The sequence below is a fragment of the Anomalospiza imberbis genome, chromosome 1 (assembly GCF_031753505.1).
Source record: "Anomalospiza imberbis isolate Cuckoo-Finch-1a 21T00152 chromosome 1, ASM3175350v1, whole genome shotgun sequence".
Classification (NCBI taxonomy): Eukaryota; Metazoa; Chordata; class Aves; order Passeriformes; family Viduidae; genus Anomalospiza; species Anomalospiza imberbis.
In genome coordinates this window covers 6,000,363-6,017,587 of record NC_089681.1, presented here as the reverse complement: position 1 = coordinate 6,017,587, position 17,225 = coordinate 6,000,363, and the positions used below count along the sequence as shown (strand labels likewise).

The 17,225-nt window shown below is 37.1% G+C and overlaps 1 protein-coding gene across 17 annotated transcripts in view; it reads right to left on the bottom strand.

The window, feature by feature from the left end:
• FAM135B (family with sequence similarity 135 member B) overlaps window positions 1-17,225 on the bottom strand; it is a 203,376-nt gene that overhangs the window by 7,559 nt on the left and 178,592 nt on the right. For 14 of the 17 annotated variants that reach the window (XM_068180360.1, XM_068180379.1, XM_068180329.1 and 11 more), the window contains 7 exons: window positions 16,784-16,950; window positions 15,430-15,521; window positions 13,197-13,294; window positions 12,717-12,868; window positions 11,815-11,925; window positions 9,468-9,581; window positions 7,781-8,143 (listed from right to left, as the gene is read on the bottom strand). In XM_068180360.1, the coding sequence (XP_068036461.1) occupies window positions 7,938-8,143; window positions 9,468-9,581; window positions 11,815-11,925; window positions 12,717-12,868; window positions 13,197-13,294; window positions 15,430-15,521; window positions 16,784-16,950 (940 nt within the window). In that variant the 3' untranslated portion in view covers window positions 7,781-7,937. Of the gene's footprint in view, window positions 1-7,780; window positions 8,144-9,467; window positions 9,582-11,814; window positions 11,926-12,716; window positions 12,869-13,196; window positions 13,295-15,429; window positions 15,522-16,783; window positions 16,951-17,225 lie in introns of those variants that run through there. The other 3 variants (XR_010996026.1, XR_010996028.1, XR_010996047.1) reach the window with 2 other exon arrangements.

Below are 17,225 nucleotides of genomic sequence, written 5' to 3'. Positions count from 1 at the left end.
TCAGGACTGCTTAGATAAGCTTTGTCAGTTAATGGTGTGCCAAGAGGTTGTCAAATCACCGCACAAAACAACCTCTGTCCTCCAACGAGGATGAAGCCAAGAAATGGCTCTTTCACATAAGATGGATGAAGCCAAGAAATGGCTCTTTCACAGGGGCTCTCGAGGACAACCAATGTAACCTGCCCCCAAAAGCAACAGAAACCTGTTAGGCTGAGCACCAGCTTCCTCCTAAGTATGGTGTGGGATGGTATATATACACTATGTATGGAAACACAGGTTCACCCCTTATGGGAATAACATACAGCTCCTATGGGAAAAGACACTTTCTGTGTACGTATGTATTTGGGGTATACATCATCTGGGAGAGATTACATACAAGAACTATACTTTATATTAGCATTTTTACTGAAAGTGATGACTCCTTTTACATCAGAAACATTCCCACTCAGCCTTTCCCATGCATGTAGCTGCATATTTGATAGTATCAGAAATGCCTTGGCCTCTTTGCACAGCTGGGAATGATGCACGTAGTCTTGTCCACATAAAAGTTGCAAAGAGTAAGTGTCTCCGGGGCTAAAATAGGTAGATCCCTAATAGCACTTATGCTTTCAGGAAGGAATGATAAAATTCTTACATTAGTTGCTTGAAATATGGGAGTTTTCATCACCAAAACTGTTATAAGTGTGACCCCATTTACAGGATGCATAAAAAAAGCCATCACAATATTGCAACCACCCACTCCGAAATAAAAGAGAATTACTGAAGACTTTCATGTGGAGAAGAGGGTGTTTTTTGTTCCTTTGGATAAGTTGTTTGTGTTTGTAGTGATATCTTTCAAAGACTGGAAGGCATGGTGGATTGTAGTAAGTTCACTGTATCACAGTTTCATAATTGAAGAAGCAGAAGATACTTGAAGACATGAAACTCAATGCAATTAGCATATAGACATTGGACTTATGGAATATATATGCATGTGTGGAAATCCATTTCAGAAAGATACGGTTAGGTTGCTACTCAGATAAGAGCATCTTGCAGCACTTTGGGTGAAAGTAGAGAATTGAATTTTCAAAAGCAGAGAATCAAGTTTCAAGGTTGTAGCAGAAGTTAATTTAGTCTGACCTTTTGTATAAGATGAGTTTATACATATTTATTCTTTATGCTTTTGTCCTATGAGGGGAAGGCCTGACTCATATGCATTTAAAGCATTCTAACTGTTTAACACTGATTAAACTCTTCTCATAAGCATTTCTATTCAGTGCATGGATTTCTCTTGGGGAATTGCAGATATATTATACAGTCTTCCTAAAACAGAGAAGAAACATCAGCAGCCCTGGTCACACTAGGCTTCCTCAATATCTGTGCCCAAAGTAAAAATTAATTCACAGGGGGCTGGAAGATTCTAGTTGTGGCAACAGGAGAAAAGCTCCAGCTCTTTGGATTAGAGCCTCAGACAGGGAGAGGATGTGATGAGTACCAGCAGCCAGAGGCCCTCCTGAACAGGAAAAAGGCACCAGTCTGCAGAAGAGCTACCATCCAATGCAGTTTGCCAGTTCCAGGTGCCCCTTAAACCCAGTCCAGGGTTGAGAAACTTGAGGAGGCCCAAAAAAAGATCGCCAAGACAGCGACGGGTCTAAACACACAGCTTCTGAGCACAGACTGAGTCAGGCTTGTCTAGCCTGGCACAAAAAACACCAAGTGACAAAGAGCTGTCTGAAAGCATGGAAAAGGAAGTTACAACTGTACCAGGAGCAAGAACAACCCCATGGAATAAAAAGATGGGTTTAAAAAAAAAGGTAACAGAAAGAAGCTTCAACTCAGAAAGTTTAAATTGGATTTTTTTTTTAATTTTTTGTTGTTGTTTGCTTGGTTGTTTTCCATAGGAGTGATATACAGCAGCTGAGAAGGTATTCCAGAGTAGCTGTAGTATATCCATCACCAGATGTTTTCAATATCCAGCAAGAGAAATATATGGCTGACCTTACCATGAGGTTCATGATAATCCTGCTTTGAACAGGAATTATTCAGGGATACTTCCAGCTGTTCCTTCTGAAACAAAATATTCTGTCACCTGTAACACGTCTGGATAGGTGCATAGCAGTCCTCATAAAGGGCTGAGAAAACCAACTGGAATGAATCTGTGAGCACGATATCCCACTCCTGGATAAATGGAATAGCACTGCTGGATATATTTGTGAATCCCTGTCTGCACTGACCTCACAGTACCTGGAAGAGATGCTGTCAAGTCATGGAAAGGTGACCAAGCAAATATGGGAATGTCTGGACAAAGAACAGTCGTTTAGGGCAATTTAGGCACCTCAAAAGAATTGCAAATTAAGGGAACCATGAACAGAGCCTGGGGCAGAACCTTGTAGTGGTTATTTTTGACCCCAAAGGTACAACCAAACCAGAGGAAAGTGAACTGCAGCAAATCAAGCCCTCCACTATGAATTTCATTACTCCAAATATGAATGGTCTAATTTGTAATTCTGTGATTATTTGTCCTGACGCTATGGTTCTACAGCCATAAAGTAACTGCATTAAAGAACATGAACACTAACTCCAACAGACCTGTATTTATTCTGGTTTATAGCTTCAAAACAATTCAATGATTAAATAATCACTGAAAATTTGGAGGACAAGGTAAATTTAGCTAGAAACTGTCAATTAGATAACATTAACTATCAAAACTACTGAGCATATGTGTTGAAATAAAGAAAAGCACTCCATAAGATTTCTCTATGGACATGATTTTTAGCATCTAAATAACCAGTTGGAGTGAAATATGTTAGGCTGTTCTGATGCTAATTTATAAATGAAAATTTAAGTCCACAAAGAAAATAATCATTCAGCTGGGCTAACACATATTGGCATGCTGAGAATGCCTCAGAAATGCTCCATGACTATTCATTATATATTAAGTTTCATGGCATATTTGCATAAGTCTTCACAAGAGTCTAACCCTGTTATTAGAAGCTCTCGTCTTTCTACTTCATCACCACTTTCACTATTTTAAATGCAGAGGTAGAAAGCAAGAGACCTTTTTTTTCTTTTTTAACATGCAAAAAGCACCAAAGAAAACTACAAATTCTAATGAAAACTTTTGCTTGAATTCCCAGTTTTCACACTGTCTTGTGATAGCTTTCTCTCTCAAGTGTGGTTCTTTTCTGGCAAGGGAACAGTGAAGAGGATTGGTCAGTAGATATGTATGAAATGCTTTGAAGTAAAATTGTGCTCAGAATTTGTGTAGGTAATTCCAAAGCTCTGTGCTAAGGTTTCATTTCTTTAAAAAATAATCCTTTAAAGCTAAAAAATTTCAACTTCCTCTATTGTCAGACTTGATTTTGGAAACAAAATTCGAATTTCATTAAAGAGAAAATGAGCATTCATTGGAGGCCAGAAAAAGACCCATTCCCTGGCAGATTTTAAAGGAGCCTTATTCATATCTTAAATGTTTGCTTTTGGTCAAGGTATGCAGTCAAAACTTGCAGCCAGGTATGAAAAACTCAAGTAATCCAGTCCACAAATGCTGACCCTCCAGTTTCTGTCTATGTCTTAGAAACCCAGAAAGTGAGACTTATAAAGTTCCCTGGACAAGAAACAGAGATAAATAACCCTGAATGCCACCAAAGGCAGAAAACAGGATCACTTCTGCAGACATTTCAGTAGTACCTACCTCTCTTCACTGACTACAGACAGAAATTAAGCCTTTTATTTTAGTTGAACAAATTCATTTTGCAACAAGTTTTTAAGCACAAATTAGGTGATGAAATTAAGCAGGACAAATTCTACAATTCTCCTAGAAGAAAAAAATTCCAGAGGATTCAGGAGATTGTATTCTCTTTTTCCAGGAGATTGAAAACAAACTCCTTGAAAATCCTCAGCCCAGATGGAGAAAGAACTTATTATTCTGTCCCTCATCTACACACACTTAGTCAATACTGCAATTTCTCTCCATCCATACTTAAGAAAAATCCATTCCAGAAGATATTAAATTCATTTAAAAGTGGGAAGAAATGGGCTCTAGGAGACCCAGAATATCAGAGAAAAATTAATTAGCTATTAATAAAGGCATGTTCATAAAATTAGAGATATCCACTGAATTGTTATAACCACACTGCTTTAAAGTTCTTTAAATCTTTAAAACAGTTAAGTCAGTCCTCTTAAATGTTACAGTATGCTTCAGGAACTTCTTGTCTTTCTTCCATCCCCCTATTTTTGTCTCTGTCTTTCAAAGCCTTGACATCTGCTGGCTCTGCTCCTCTTTTCTACACATGGGCTATCACCTTTCCCCCAGAGAACTTGCTCATCTGGGCTACAGCCCATACTTCACCTCTGACCCTGGAAAACCTCAACAGCCAAATGCACTTTACCTGGTGAAGATCCTCCTTGTTAGTTTTAAGCTTTTTGGATGCTAAAAAACAATCTTGGAATGCTGGATTCATTTTTTGCTTAACTGAAGAATCCTTTAGAATTGAAGGGAGTTTAACTTCAAATACAGCTGACTCTTATATTGACAAGCTAGTAAAAAAAAACAGATTTGTCCTCCTGTGTCCAAGGTCCTGAAAAACTCTTATCCTCTATGAATGCGAGAGCTTCGCTGAAGAGTGAAGCTGAATGTGAGAGCTTCACTGAAGAGCTCTTTAAGCCCTGCCCCCATAGACAGAGGAAGCTAAAAGGGACTTGTGCAGATTGTAGGTGAAATCCTTGCAGAAATACTGCAAATGTACTTAAATGTGTTTTAAAAGTCATTATGTGAAAGGACAATATATTGCAATTCCAAAGGCTGTGACAGAAACAAAGACGCTAACTGTGCACATTGCTATTTTTATGAAGATAATTCTTGTGGAATGTTTCTTTCCATGTAAATACAAATCTAAAGATTGTATATATATACTTTGATGAAGTCCAAAAACTTAGATATTTTTATAATGACAATGCAGATTTCTTTGCAATAGTCTATACAATTGAATGGATTTAAAGTACTTAAAGGCAATATCCCATTAAAAATAATAAAAAAAGAAAAAGTGAGGGAGGCTATTCTGAGAACCTTAAAATGGAAGCAGAACTAGACCACTGCCAATATATCCCACAATGTTCTGCCAAGGATGATAAAATCTGTGTCTCATAATTTGACAGGAATGATACTTCCCAAATTTTTCTGAGGTTCCACAGGAGCTTTCTTCCATACTGCACAAGATGTAAGTTATGTGGACCTAATCCAAGTTTATAACAATCCAACTCCAACTCTGAAATCAGACTGAGCCATCAAAGAATTCTATATGAATAGGAACACTGACACCTTTAGGTATATTTATCCATCAGTCAGAGCACTGGTAGGAGTACAGAACATCAAAGTGAACTTGGAAAGATCCACCAACTCCTGCAGCAATGCAGAGACCTTTTCCCATATCCATTCTCTCACAGTCATGCAAACAGGAGGCTGGGAATGCTGTCCAATGCACGAGGCAAGGCAAGAACCTCCCATCTGAGTATAAGAACAGCTGCACTGGTTTGTTGTCAGACTCAGGACTGTGAAAGTTGGTGTGTGAGACCTAGAAATAAGAAAACTTTTTTGTATAGACTATGCACACACACAGAGAAGGCATATATATAGGTGTAAAGTCACTTCTTTTTAAATGTTTTTCAAAATCTTCAGTTTTCAGACTCATGAACATTTTCTACAAGTGGACCAGACCCTCATACAGCACACTGGAGTTTGCTTATGGTTAGAGGTTGCTTTTCTTTCCAGTTTTTCCATAGAAGTACTAGTCCTGGCTCAAAAGGGCTGCACTATATAACAGCTTCAACTCCATGTCCCATTATATTTAAAATTCTCTAGACAATTTCCTTCTCTGAGGAAGAAGTTGTGATACATCAGTGCAGATGGCACTAGACTGCTGAGGCTAAAAAGTGAGAAAAAATTCCCAAACAAGAAGTGGAAACTACAGGTTTCCTGATAGAATTCATTTGTTAACTGAGTAAAACTGACTGTTAACATTTAACAGTCAATCTGTAAGGGAAAAAAAAAGAAAAAGAGAGAGCGAGACACAATAGTATGTACCTATTTAATTCAAGTACTAAGGTATTGTTTAAGAAACTTGTCAACATTGAATCACACCATGGAATTGTTCCCATAGGATTTCTGCCTCTATGAGGGCACAAGATTTTTATGTGTAATACTTCTTTTCAGGTGGTTTAGTCTCACCCTTTGGTATATACCTTCTTTCTCCTTCCTATTTTAAAAACATGCATTAGTTATCAAGCCAGCCTTTTTCCTTTACCAGCATTTGTCAGTCTGCTAAATCTCTTTTCTTGAACTAATTTTGTGTAAGTTTTTCACTTTTTTATTTTGAGAAGAGATTTGTTTTACTTTTTTCAACTACAAATATGTCCCTGTGGCTATGATGTTTTTTGTTTTCATTTTGTATTCTCTTATTTCACAAATCCCCACCATCTTGATCTTAGTTTACTGATTGGAGTCTTGACACCTAAACCCAAATTTGTAATTTTTTTAGTCATTGCTAGAGGATATGGAGACTTGTTCATTTGTATTTTTAAACAAATTGTATTTGCTTTAAAAAATTGCCTTCCTTCTAAACAAAAATAATTGTGAAGAATTATTCACTTTCACTTTTTTCAAAAAACTCCCATGACATTGAAAATTCATCAAAATGTTATGAAAATGTGCAAAAAGTTATTGAAAATTTTCACTTTAAATCTGATAACTTTGTGATAAAAATCTTATTGTAAATTTGATGAAAAAACTAAAAATTGGAAAATACGTTCTTTTTCAAACTCTTAAAAACAACCTAGATATCAATGCACAAATAAAGTTTTAAGTAGTTCAACCAGCTGTAACCATATAATAATTAGGACTGTATACAGCACTGCAAATGGGCATTAACAAAGCATTTAGAGAGTATTGCAGAGGATCTTAAGACATCCTTATATTTTTTAGGCTTTCCATAATCCTTACCATTCTATATCCCCAGCCTTTATTTTTTCAGATATTTGGGGTTTTCAAGGGTATAACTGGCTAGATTTTGAATTCCATATCAACGTAATAAATTTTTTAAAAAATTGTTGGAAAAAATGGACTTACATACAAATGTAAACTTAAAAATTGTACCTTTAAGTTTATAACAAACACAGTCAGTTATGATCCTCTATAAATGTAAACAGAAGAAATGTTAACAGATGCCACTGATATTTTACAAGTAATCCAATATAGTCCTCTTGGTTTGGCAGCTTCTAACTCAAATGAAATTCTTCCCAAACTAAAGTTGGGCTTCTTTTTAAAGACAAATATCAATATTTGTTCATTCTATGTAAAATATTTTACTCCTTTTCATTATTTGAATGTAAAATTTGTATGTTACAAATTATTACCAGTAATGGAACCATCCACATATTTTCTTCCAACAAACAGAAAGACTGAAACTTTCATAAATGGTTTTCAGACTTTTCAGTTCATCACAAAGAAGGTTTTAACCTGAGTTCACATACACTTGTTTCCTTGTGTGTTGACTACCCCAAGAGTGCTACAAATGTAGAGCTTTGTTAATACATAAATAAGCAGCAAATTAAGGACAGACAAGTTCCTGGTTTAATATTCAGGAGAAATGGGAATTATATTGGTCCAATCACATTTAGAGGATTAACCTTCTTACTCTGATTCTGTACTTCAGAAGTAGCTCATTTCTTTATGTGGACAAAAAACATAGAAACTGAAGAGGAATATTTATTTCTTCCAAAAGCACCAATACTTGGAAGCTTGAAAGCCTTAAAGCCATAGCACTTTATTCTCTGAAAGAGAAATGGAAATGGAAAGTTTGAAAGTCCCACCTGATCTAATTTCTAACATTGCACTCTGTTGGCTAAGGAAGTCTCCTCCACCCAATGGAAAAGTTGACCTCGGTTACCCCGTACTTCAGGCACTATTTGAAGTAGTTGAGTCCTGCCACGAGGAAAAACTTCTCCAGGAAAAGTTCGGAGTCCAGCACAGCAATGTGGGCAGCCCGGCCTATCAACGTGTTGGCGGTGTTAGGCAGAGCATGAAACACATTGTGTCTGATCAAAGTGCAGTCCTTGGCCCCAATCAAAGGCTGGAGCAGGTTGTTGATCATTTCTGCATAAACAGGACCTGAAAAAAAGTTGAGATATCACACCTACATGCCAAAGCTCCCAGATTCACTCTTTTCTTCCAGTATCATTTAATTACAGTCTCAGTGAGAAGAAAAATGGAAGTAAGGCCAAAATAAATGTAAGAACAGCAGTCCAGTTCAAAGATTTGCCAGGTACCAGAGTGGTGCTCATCTAATGAAGGCACTGGCCATGAGGAGGGATCTGCTGAAGCTGCTTAGCTTGAGGCCTGGCACATCCTCAGCCTTTCCTCCGTCAGAGAAAATGCTCATCTTTCTTTTAGGGCGGTGGGGTTGGACTCATACTGCCTATGAATTCAAATATGAGAGGGTCTGGCAGGACACAAGTCCATTTGGGTTTCTCTGGATATTCTAATGCAGGAAGGGCATAATGTAGAGATAGTTGAGGTGTTCGTAGGGGCAGAAACAATGGCTCAGGAAACATTTACAGATAAATGATCTGATGTATTGATAAATGTAATGGCCTGGCTCCTGCTAGATAAACATGTTCCTGAGGAAGAACCACTGTAGGTGAGTTGAAGAATTTCCTTTTAATTAATGTCTGAGGTAGGATAGAAAGAGCTGTCATTTAAGTAAGAGGTGTGAAGGCAACCATGCTGATTATTGGGCCTGTATGTCTCTTTCTGCTTCCAAAGAATACCTCCATTTCTAGGTAATCACATATGTGAAATGGGGATAAAATCACAGTGAACATTATTCTTGGATGTGGTATCAAACTTAAGCCATGACACATTTTATAAATGAGCAAGACTGCTAGTAACAAAAGCAATACACACAGCCTGAGCTCACAGGAGGGCCTCTGGTGGCATGAGTCCTGATGTGTTTTACAGATTGTATTACAAAACAATATGATTTTAGATCTGTCCCTTAAATGATCTTGCAATCATTCAAGCATTATTGAAAACAAAGGGAAACCCTCTTTACTTTGGATGTGCTTAGAAAGATTTCATTATGTGAAAAAAAAGGGAGAAAATACAAGTAAATCAGAAAACTACAGAAAAAAATTGTCAAGAGCTAGTTCTATTATCACTTAAAAAATAAAATTAGATGGAAGGGGAGGAAGCAGTGAGAAACCCTTGATTATGACCTGATTGGAATTGTTTTCATCAGGAAAAGAGCTTCTTGAAAAGCTTCTTTTATTGATTTCAGTAATTTCCTGTGGGAAATGAACACTTTCTTCCTTATCAAATAAACATTTGAGTTTTCATCATGTTGATGAAAAACCCTTCTAATGTAATGACCTCAGTTGCACAGAAATGCAATTCTTCAACAGCCTTGGGAATATAGAAAAGAACTTAAACATACCTGTGTGTCTGTCCTTAAGTGCATTTTTGCACATTTCTATTCTTGCTGAATGAAAAGGTACATATCTGTCTTGGGGCGATGCCACTAACACAACATTTTTAAAATACTGAAGACCTGTCACAAACATATTAAATATATTAATCACAATTAAGCACAGTGATGAAAATTAATACATTGTCAACATGACTATTTCCTGTACAAAGGCTTTTGAAAATCTACAGTGCAAAATAGATGATAGTTAATAAAACATGCAACACAATTTTAGAAATATTCATAACAGCTTAAACACATACTTGTTGCTTCTGTGAACCATTTGTTACTTATCAACACTCATACATGTTAATTTTATGTCAACAGGGAAAAGTAAGAACTGTCTGTAAAAAAAAATACTTTTATTAAAACCTTATTCTTGCAAATATTTATACCTCTAAAGAGGATCAAGTTCAAAAATAGCACAATAAATTAGTAAAATTCTCTAACAAAATAGAGAGAGGGAGAAGAAAAGGAATTGCTATAAAGTCATACTGTTACATTGGTGTTGAGTGAGTCTTAGGGTCCATCCAGACCCTGCATGCAGCAGTCACTTGACAAATCCATGCTGCTGGTACATCAACTGAAAACCCAAATCCTCCCTCTTCCCTGGAGCTAATGGGGGCACTGATGAGCTCCTGCTGTTTGACCTGTCCATGGTCACTTGAGTGCTCCATCACCCACATTTAACAGAAAAGTAAGAAAATGGACGCTGATGAGGTAACCTACTAGTTCAGAGAATATCTTGAACACAGAAGAGCTGTGGGTTTGTCCTTCACCTTTCCCTCCCTCTTATGGGAATGTGGTCCAGAACCAGAGCCAGGTTGGATGGAGCTTTTAGCTACCTGGTCTAGTGGAAGGTGTCCCTGCCCATTGCTGGGGGATTGAAGCCAGATAATCTCGAAGCCCCATCCATGTCTCTATGATTCCACAACTATGAGTTCTAGACTTTCATAGAAAATCTGACTATCACGACCACAATGAAAATTCCTGCTGGCTGCCTTTCCAAAACCTGTCTTAAGGTGTTTATAATTTTTTTCTTCTGCAGTCAAACCAACTGTGTTTGCAACTGTGGTCCAAAGTAAAAGATAGGAGAAGCCCCACTGAGTGTTACCGTATCTAAAACCGTATGTGAAGAGGTTCAATAGGGAAGAATATTTTTTTGTTTTGCTTGTTGTTTTCAAAACAAACATGAGGAACATTTGTTGAAGAGATTGAAAGGTAACAGGGACTTCTTCTTTAATAAGAAAGTCAGAAATGGCTGGAGGCCTAAAGAGTCATCTGGCAATGATGACAACATTTATAGCCTCTTATATCTCCAGTCTACCAGCCTAACAAGCAGCAAATTGCTTTGACTCACTACACATGCTTGGGAATTCATTGCTTGGCAAATTAAAATATAAGCTTTTTGTGTAGACCCAATTTTATTTTAACTTGACAGTAATAAAGCAGTCATCAACTGTATTCCATGGAAATAAGAACTAGGGAATCAAAGGGAAAATTCAAATAACACCAATTTACATCAACTTCCTGTCATTGATCGAGTTATGTAGCATATCTGTAAGATTTAGATGTTCTATTCATATTAACATAATCTTTGTTTACTATTAGCAGTGTACAAAAGTATGAGAAAAGAATTAAACATCAAGTAGTGACCTTGTCACTACATACTTAGCACCAGTTTGCTCGCAGTCAGTATTAAAAATAACTCTTAAAAGAAAACAATTGCTTCAACAGAAGGATCACACTTGCATTATTTTCTTAAAAAAAGCCTGATTTATTTAATTTATTCATGACAGACTAAAGAATAGGAAAAAAGACTCTCTATTCAGACATCATTTTTTCTAGTATGAAGCCATACATCTCTCTCTGTAGTACAGAAGTGTCAGAACAGACATGAATAAAATTTGCTCTTCATATCAAGAGTCATATTTCCTAGAGACAAGAGATGTTAAACTTACAAAAAAAATAATGAAACAGGAAAAATGGTTTTCATCTCATAGTATAAATTAAGGAATTATGGCCTGTCAAGAATGATGTTTCTTTCTCAGAGAATATAAATGCCGGTGAATGTTTACTACAGCACAAAGGTCTTATTTAATGCTAACAGTTTGGCAAAGACATTATCTGATAGCTTTCACAGAAAAAATGCACAGATTAAATTAATATTAGATTTTAGACAGGGCAGTCCTTCTAAAAAGCATGTTTAAAGATCATTAATGAAATGCTGATTTCCTTTACTCCCTGAATAGGCCAATCCAGCACAAGCCAATGGAATAGCCCTTGGTATTTGCAAGGCACATCAAGCCCTACTCACCCGTTTTTTGGCTGAGCTGATAGAGGAAACACTTGCGTAGATCCGCATTGTCCCTGAAGGTCAGTTGCAAAAGAGACCCTGACTTTTTTAACTTCTGCATTAGCCATAGACCTGGAATGAAAATTGGTGCATATTTTTATCCTTTGTAAATCATCAAGCAGGAGAGCTAAAGACATGCCTACACTAGGGATAGCACTGTAATTTAGTAGAAGTCTTTTTTGTTCTTGTACTCCTAATCAACAGGGAGAAAAGTCTAAAGGTCTTACAGGACAGAGGCAACAGTTTTAAACTAAAAGAGGGTAGATTTAGGCTACATATAAGGAAGAAATTCTTTACAATGAGGGTGGTGAAACACTGGAAGAAGTTGCCCAGAGAGGTGGTAAATGTTTCATCCCTGGAAATAATCAAGGTTGAACAAGGCTTGGAGCAAACAAATCTAATTGAAGATGTCCCTGCTCATAGCAGGGGTGGAACTAGATGATCTTTAAGGTCCCTTCCAACCCAAACTATTCTGTGATTCTGTGGTTGTCTCATGGTAATAGGAAAACACTCAGGAAGACTGAAATGTAGGGCATTCCATTTCCATAATAATGTCTCTTTTTCAGCCATGGAGATGCTTCTCTTTATTTGCAGCAGAGGAGAAGTGGGAGACTAAGTGGAAACTAAGGTTCATTTCTCACTGCTGCACACCCCTCAGCTTTTCAGGGAGCAATATGATGGACATTGCAGATACTGAAATTGCAATTTTTTTCTGAAGTTTGAAGGTTTGAAGCCTTCAGCAAATATTTTCCTAAACTTCAAGGTACAAATCATGCTACAATAAGTTCCTACCTCCACTTGTTGCCCTCTCATGCACTCTGCCATGGACCACAGATAGTCAAAGCTTTCCTATCAACTCTTACCTGTACTAACCAAAGTGCTGTTGTTGTAGAGGGTTCCCAGGTGAGGCCCAGAGAGGGACAGGAAGGTGTGTAACTTGTTGAGGTAATAGCGAAACCTGGGGCGAGTTAGTACAGATCGAATGATGACATTACCAAGGGAATGTCCAATAAAACTGTTGGGAAAGAAAGAATTACATTAATACGAAACCCATCTGTGTTTCCTTTAAAATAAACATAAAGATGGCACAAATGGCTCTGGAGGGAGGACTCTGTCAGGGCTTTCAATAAGATCCTTTAGTTATCATTTAACGGTTTTCTCAGCCTACAAGATTCTGTTTCATAAGAATATTTCTCCTTCATTCTCATCTATAAGAATGAAAAAAATAATCTCACTGATTCAATGGCTTTTGACACAGGGCACTTTAGGAAAAACTAATTTCATTGGATGTTGCTCATGTAACTAAAATATTTGCATACTATTTGCTATCTAATAAAGCTTACCTTATTCGGGATATGGAGAGGTTGTACAGCTGGATATGCTGAATAATTTCATCCAATAATCGGTCAGTCATTGTATCAAAATCAGCAAAAGTATCAGTCTGTTGAAAAATTGAGTTCATAAATTAAAATATATTACAGTTATTGCAGACTGATGTTATTTTTAAAGTCAAATGCAAGCAGAAATGTAACAAGCAGTGTAAGTTTTCTTTATACATGCTCAAGGGGGAAGAACGGAGAATTTTCTCAATCTGCAGGCCTTCTTTTCAATTGAAGTTCTCCTTTGAGAGTGATTGCTGAGTGATTCCAGAATCGTAAGTATAATGCTAAAGCAGCCTGAATTGAACTGGTGAGAACAACTAATGCTCAGCTGCTCTAGATACCAAGGTCTGCACATGGAAAAAAAGCTTTTGGCATTTAGGATTCAACAGATTATTGCAATAAAATACTTTACAGGATTATACGTTGACATGAGGGTTATGCTGATGCTAAGGATGTCATCACAAAATGATTTGGCCGTCTTAATCAAATGCTGTGTGTTTGTTATCCAACAGTCATCAGTAAGAGAATGAGTGCTAGAGACAGATGAATAATTTGTTGCTTGCAACAGTACTGCCAGTTGTGAGACAATAAAACAAGCAATATATTTCCAGTCTATACAATTATAGGCAGATCTTATTCAAAACTTCGTAATTTGGCAATCCAACAGGACTCTAAATCAAACCCCTAACTAATGAGATGCTACAAAACAATCATCAAATGTTGGAACAGCTATTCAGAGTAAAAATATGAGTAATTAATGCTTTTGAAACATATGAGTAATTAATGCTTTTGTGACACAACTCATCTTGCTAATTGCAGCTCTTGCAAAGAAAAATATGTTGATATTCACTTTGCAGTACAGACTTAAAATAAATGTTAAAATAAAAAAACAGTCCAGTAACCTTCTGCCTGTTTGTTTTGTCTGCATTGATAATTAATGATTTCTTCCTAGGTTCATTATCCCAAACCTTTCAAGTTGTTTAAAAGTGCAAGAATATCAGCCTGAATGTTAATCATAACCAAAATATGTCGTGTTATATTTCACCTGATTATATCTCCATTCTTTATGATCATTTCAGCCTGACTGAGCTTGTCAAATGCATCACTAATGAATGCCTAAAAAAGTGATTTGAATTTTCCTCTATAAAGCAAACCAGCTAAATGACTCATTTCGTGGGTCATTATCAGTGTGGTTCTCAGAGAAGGGAAAAACAGTGATGAGATGCTTTACAACATTAAAATAACCAACAAGCCACCCAGGTTCCACTTCTAGTGCTGTGAGAACTTCCCCGCCTTCCCAGACAATAAAATCTCTAAAGAGTTTCCATTATGGTCTCTGGTCTCTGGATGAATACAGATGTTGTAAGATGTTTCATTCTCTGAAAACATTCTCTTCTTTTAGAAGAGGCCTTGATGGAAGTGTAAAGTGGTCTCCTGACTATTTTCACCTTGCTTACATTCAGTGTCCAGGTCTGCTGCTGACAGAGGTGTTGGAAGTGGCACGTTCATAGACATACACCAACCAACCACTTCAAAATATAAAAGCTTTTGAACAAACAAGGTTAGAAAGTTTTAACTCAGGTTTCTCAAGTACTCATAAATAAGAATAATGTTTCTGACTGCACAATGGAAATCCTTATCTTGTGCATAAAGTTAGGCCTTTGGTCGTAAATATGGCTCCACTGCCAAGCAAAGCACAGGATTCATTTCTGTTTCTCTGCCTAGACTAGCAATCAATTATTCTGGAAGACATTTCTTTATCATTCAAGGAAATAAATCCCACAAACACTGCAACAGGAGAAACAATGGCTGATGCAGCAAAGGGAGCTGACAGTAACTGCTGGATATTCCACATCTCCCATCACTAAACTTGCTGCTTTCTGTTGGTGCTGTGTTGCAGAGGCACCAGGCTACCAAGTTTGTAAACTGGCAGGACAAATCCATTCTCTTCCTCTAAGGTCTAGTCCTACTACTGCTAATGTCATTGCCTTTGACTTCAATGCCAGGAATATTTTCCAATAGGTTAGAACACCCTATCAAATTAGACAGGAATAGAACCAAGCCTTTGCACTAAATACTACATAAAACTCCCTGAATTCCCCAGTGCTTTTGTTTCACTCAGCTGGTGAAAAGGCTTTTTCTGAAGGCATTATTTCAGCAACAGAAAGGAAGACAGAAATTAGCTCTGTACTACCTGATTTCTTTCAGACATTAGGAAGTCCAGTTTTCCACCAGGAAGTCCCAGTTCTATAAAAGTCTTTACCAGCCGCAGATCTGCACTGTTACCTAGGAACAAATGGTACTTTATAAGATGCAATTCAACAGAAAAATAACCAATGTAGAGTCAATTTAACACAACAACCTTGACGCCATGGAGCTCTTGCTAAGTGCTGCTAAGAACATTATCATACCTCAGGATCATGCATTGGAACAGCAAAAGAACAGGAATTCCCACAGCCTGCCCAGGTGGGCTGGACCTCGCCTGCTGCTGTGGGGGTTGCATAAATGGTGGGTAAGAAAGGGCAAAGATCAGGTCCAGAATAAATCTGTCCTCTATTTGTTGAACAGCAGAGGTAAGACAAAAAGACAACAAGTTCAGATGAGGCCCCCCAGGGACGCCTCAATACCTGTGCTGGGATGTAGGGCTGTACCTTCAGATGCAGAGTGGCCCATCTCATGTATCCACAATTAGAGGTGGTAATAAAATACTATCAAGCTCCTAATATTCTGAGAGATGCCTCATTCTGTACTAGGAAATTCCAAAGTCTTCTGAAATATTTTGTTGGTGAAGAAGGTATCACTACCTCATGAGAAGGGCATTCCTGCTACTGAGATATGCAATAGCAAACAATCCTGGCACAAGCCAGTGCTTGTTTTTTCTTTCTTTTTTTTTTTTTTTTTTTCTTTCTGAGATATCAGAGCCTCTACCACTTCTTCACCATAGTTTCAGTGTTAACATCTACACCTTTCTAATAGGTATCAATAATTTGCCAAGAGAAAGCTCACATTTAACATAACTGTTTCCTGCTTAGAAAGCATATACATAAAAAATCCCAAGACTTGTTTCCTCTGCTGTGAAGACTGATTTTTATTCTCTTACTTTATACAGTCAGCCTCTATCTAATCTATAACAGTGTCTGGGGGTTTAAATAAGATTTCCCTCCTGGGGACATACTGCAAAACAACCAAGCATCTGTGGAATGACAAGGAGTTACTACAATGCACTCTTCCTGTACACAGGAGGACCAATGTGCTTTGGTGAAGATTGCTGTTTAAAAAAAAAAACCAAAAAAAAAAAAAAAAAAAAAAAAAAAAACAAAAAAAAACCAAAAAACCAAAACCAGACAGTAGGACCCCATATATTAGCAACAATATTTAATATTCTTGTGGATCCCTTATTTCAATGGACTGAATAGCATAATAAGGAATAAATACTTAAGTAAAACAAATACTTAAACTCTCCATTCTTTCATACTTGCTGAACATCTGCCCCTTTTTTGTAATTTACACCGAAATGACTTACAAATAGCAATTCTTCCTGGCCTTACCATCCAATCCATGGACACAGACAACCAGGTGAATTCCATCTTCCAAATTTTCTTCCTCTTCCTCTGGTGGAAAATATGGGATATCAGAAGCTAGTACAGATAAGTCACTGTACAGAAATCCTTCAATCTTCATTTCTTTTTTAAATTTTTCTTTGGCCTGATAAAAACTGGAGAATACATTAGTTAATCACAATAGAACTGGGTGGTCAGCAACAAACCTTCAAACTAGAAATGAGGAGGCTTGTCTTTGTGAGAAATTATGTTTTCAACTTGCAAGTAGAGACCTGGATGCAATTCCTTATCTATTAGGACTGAGAGAAATCAGAATGAAGGGAATAACTCTGTTTCTTTGTAATTTGTCTACATACAGGGAAGAACTAAAGTGCATTAGCAACTCACACTTGCCAGAGGAATGAAAGAGTAGTAAAAAATTTTCTGGTAC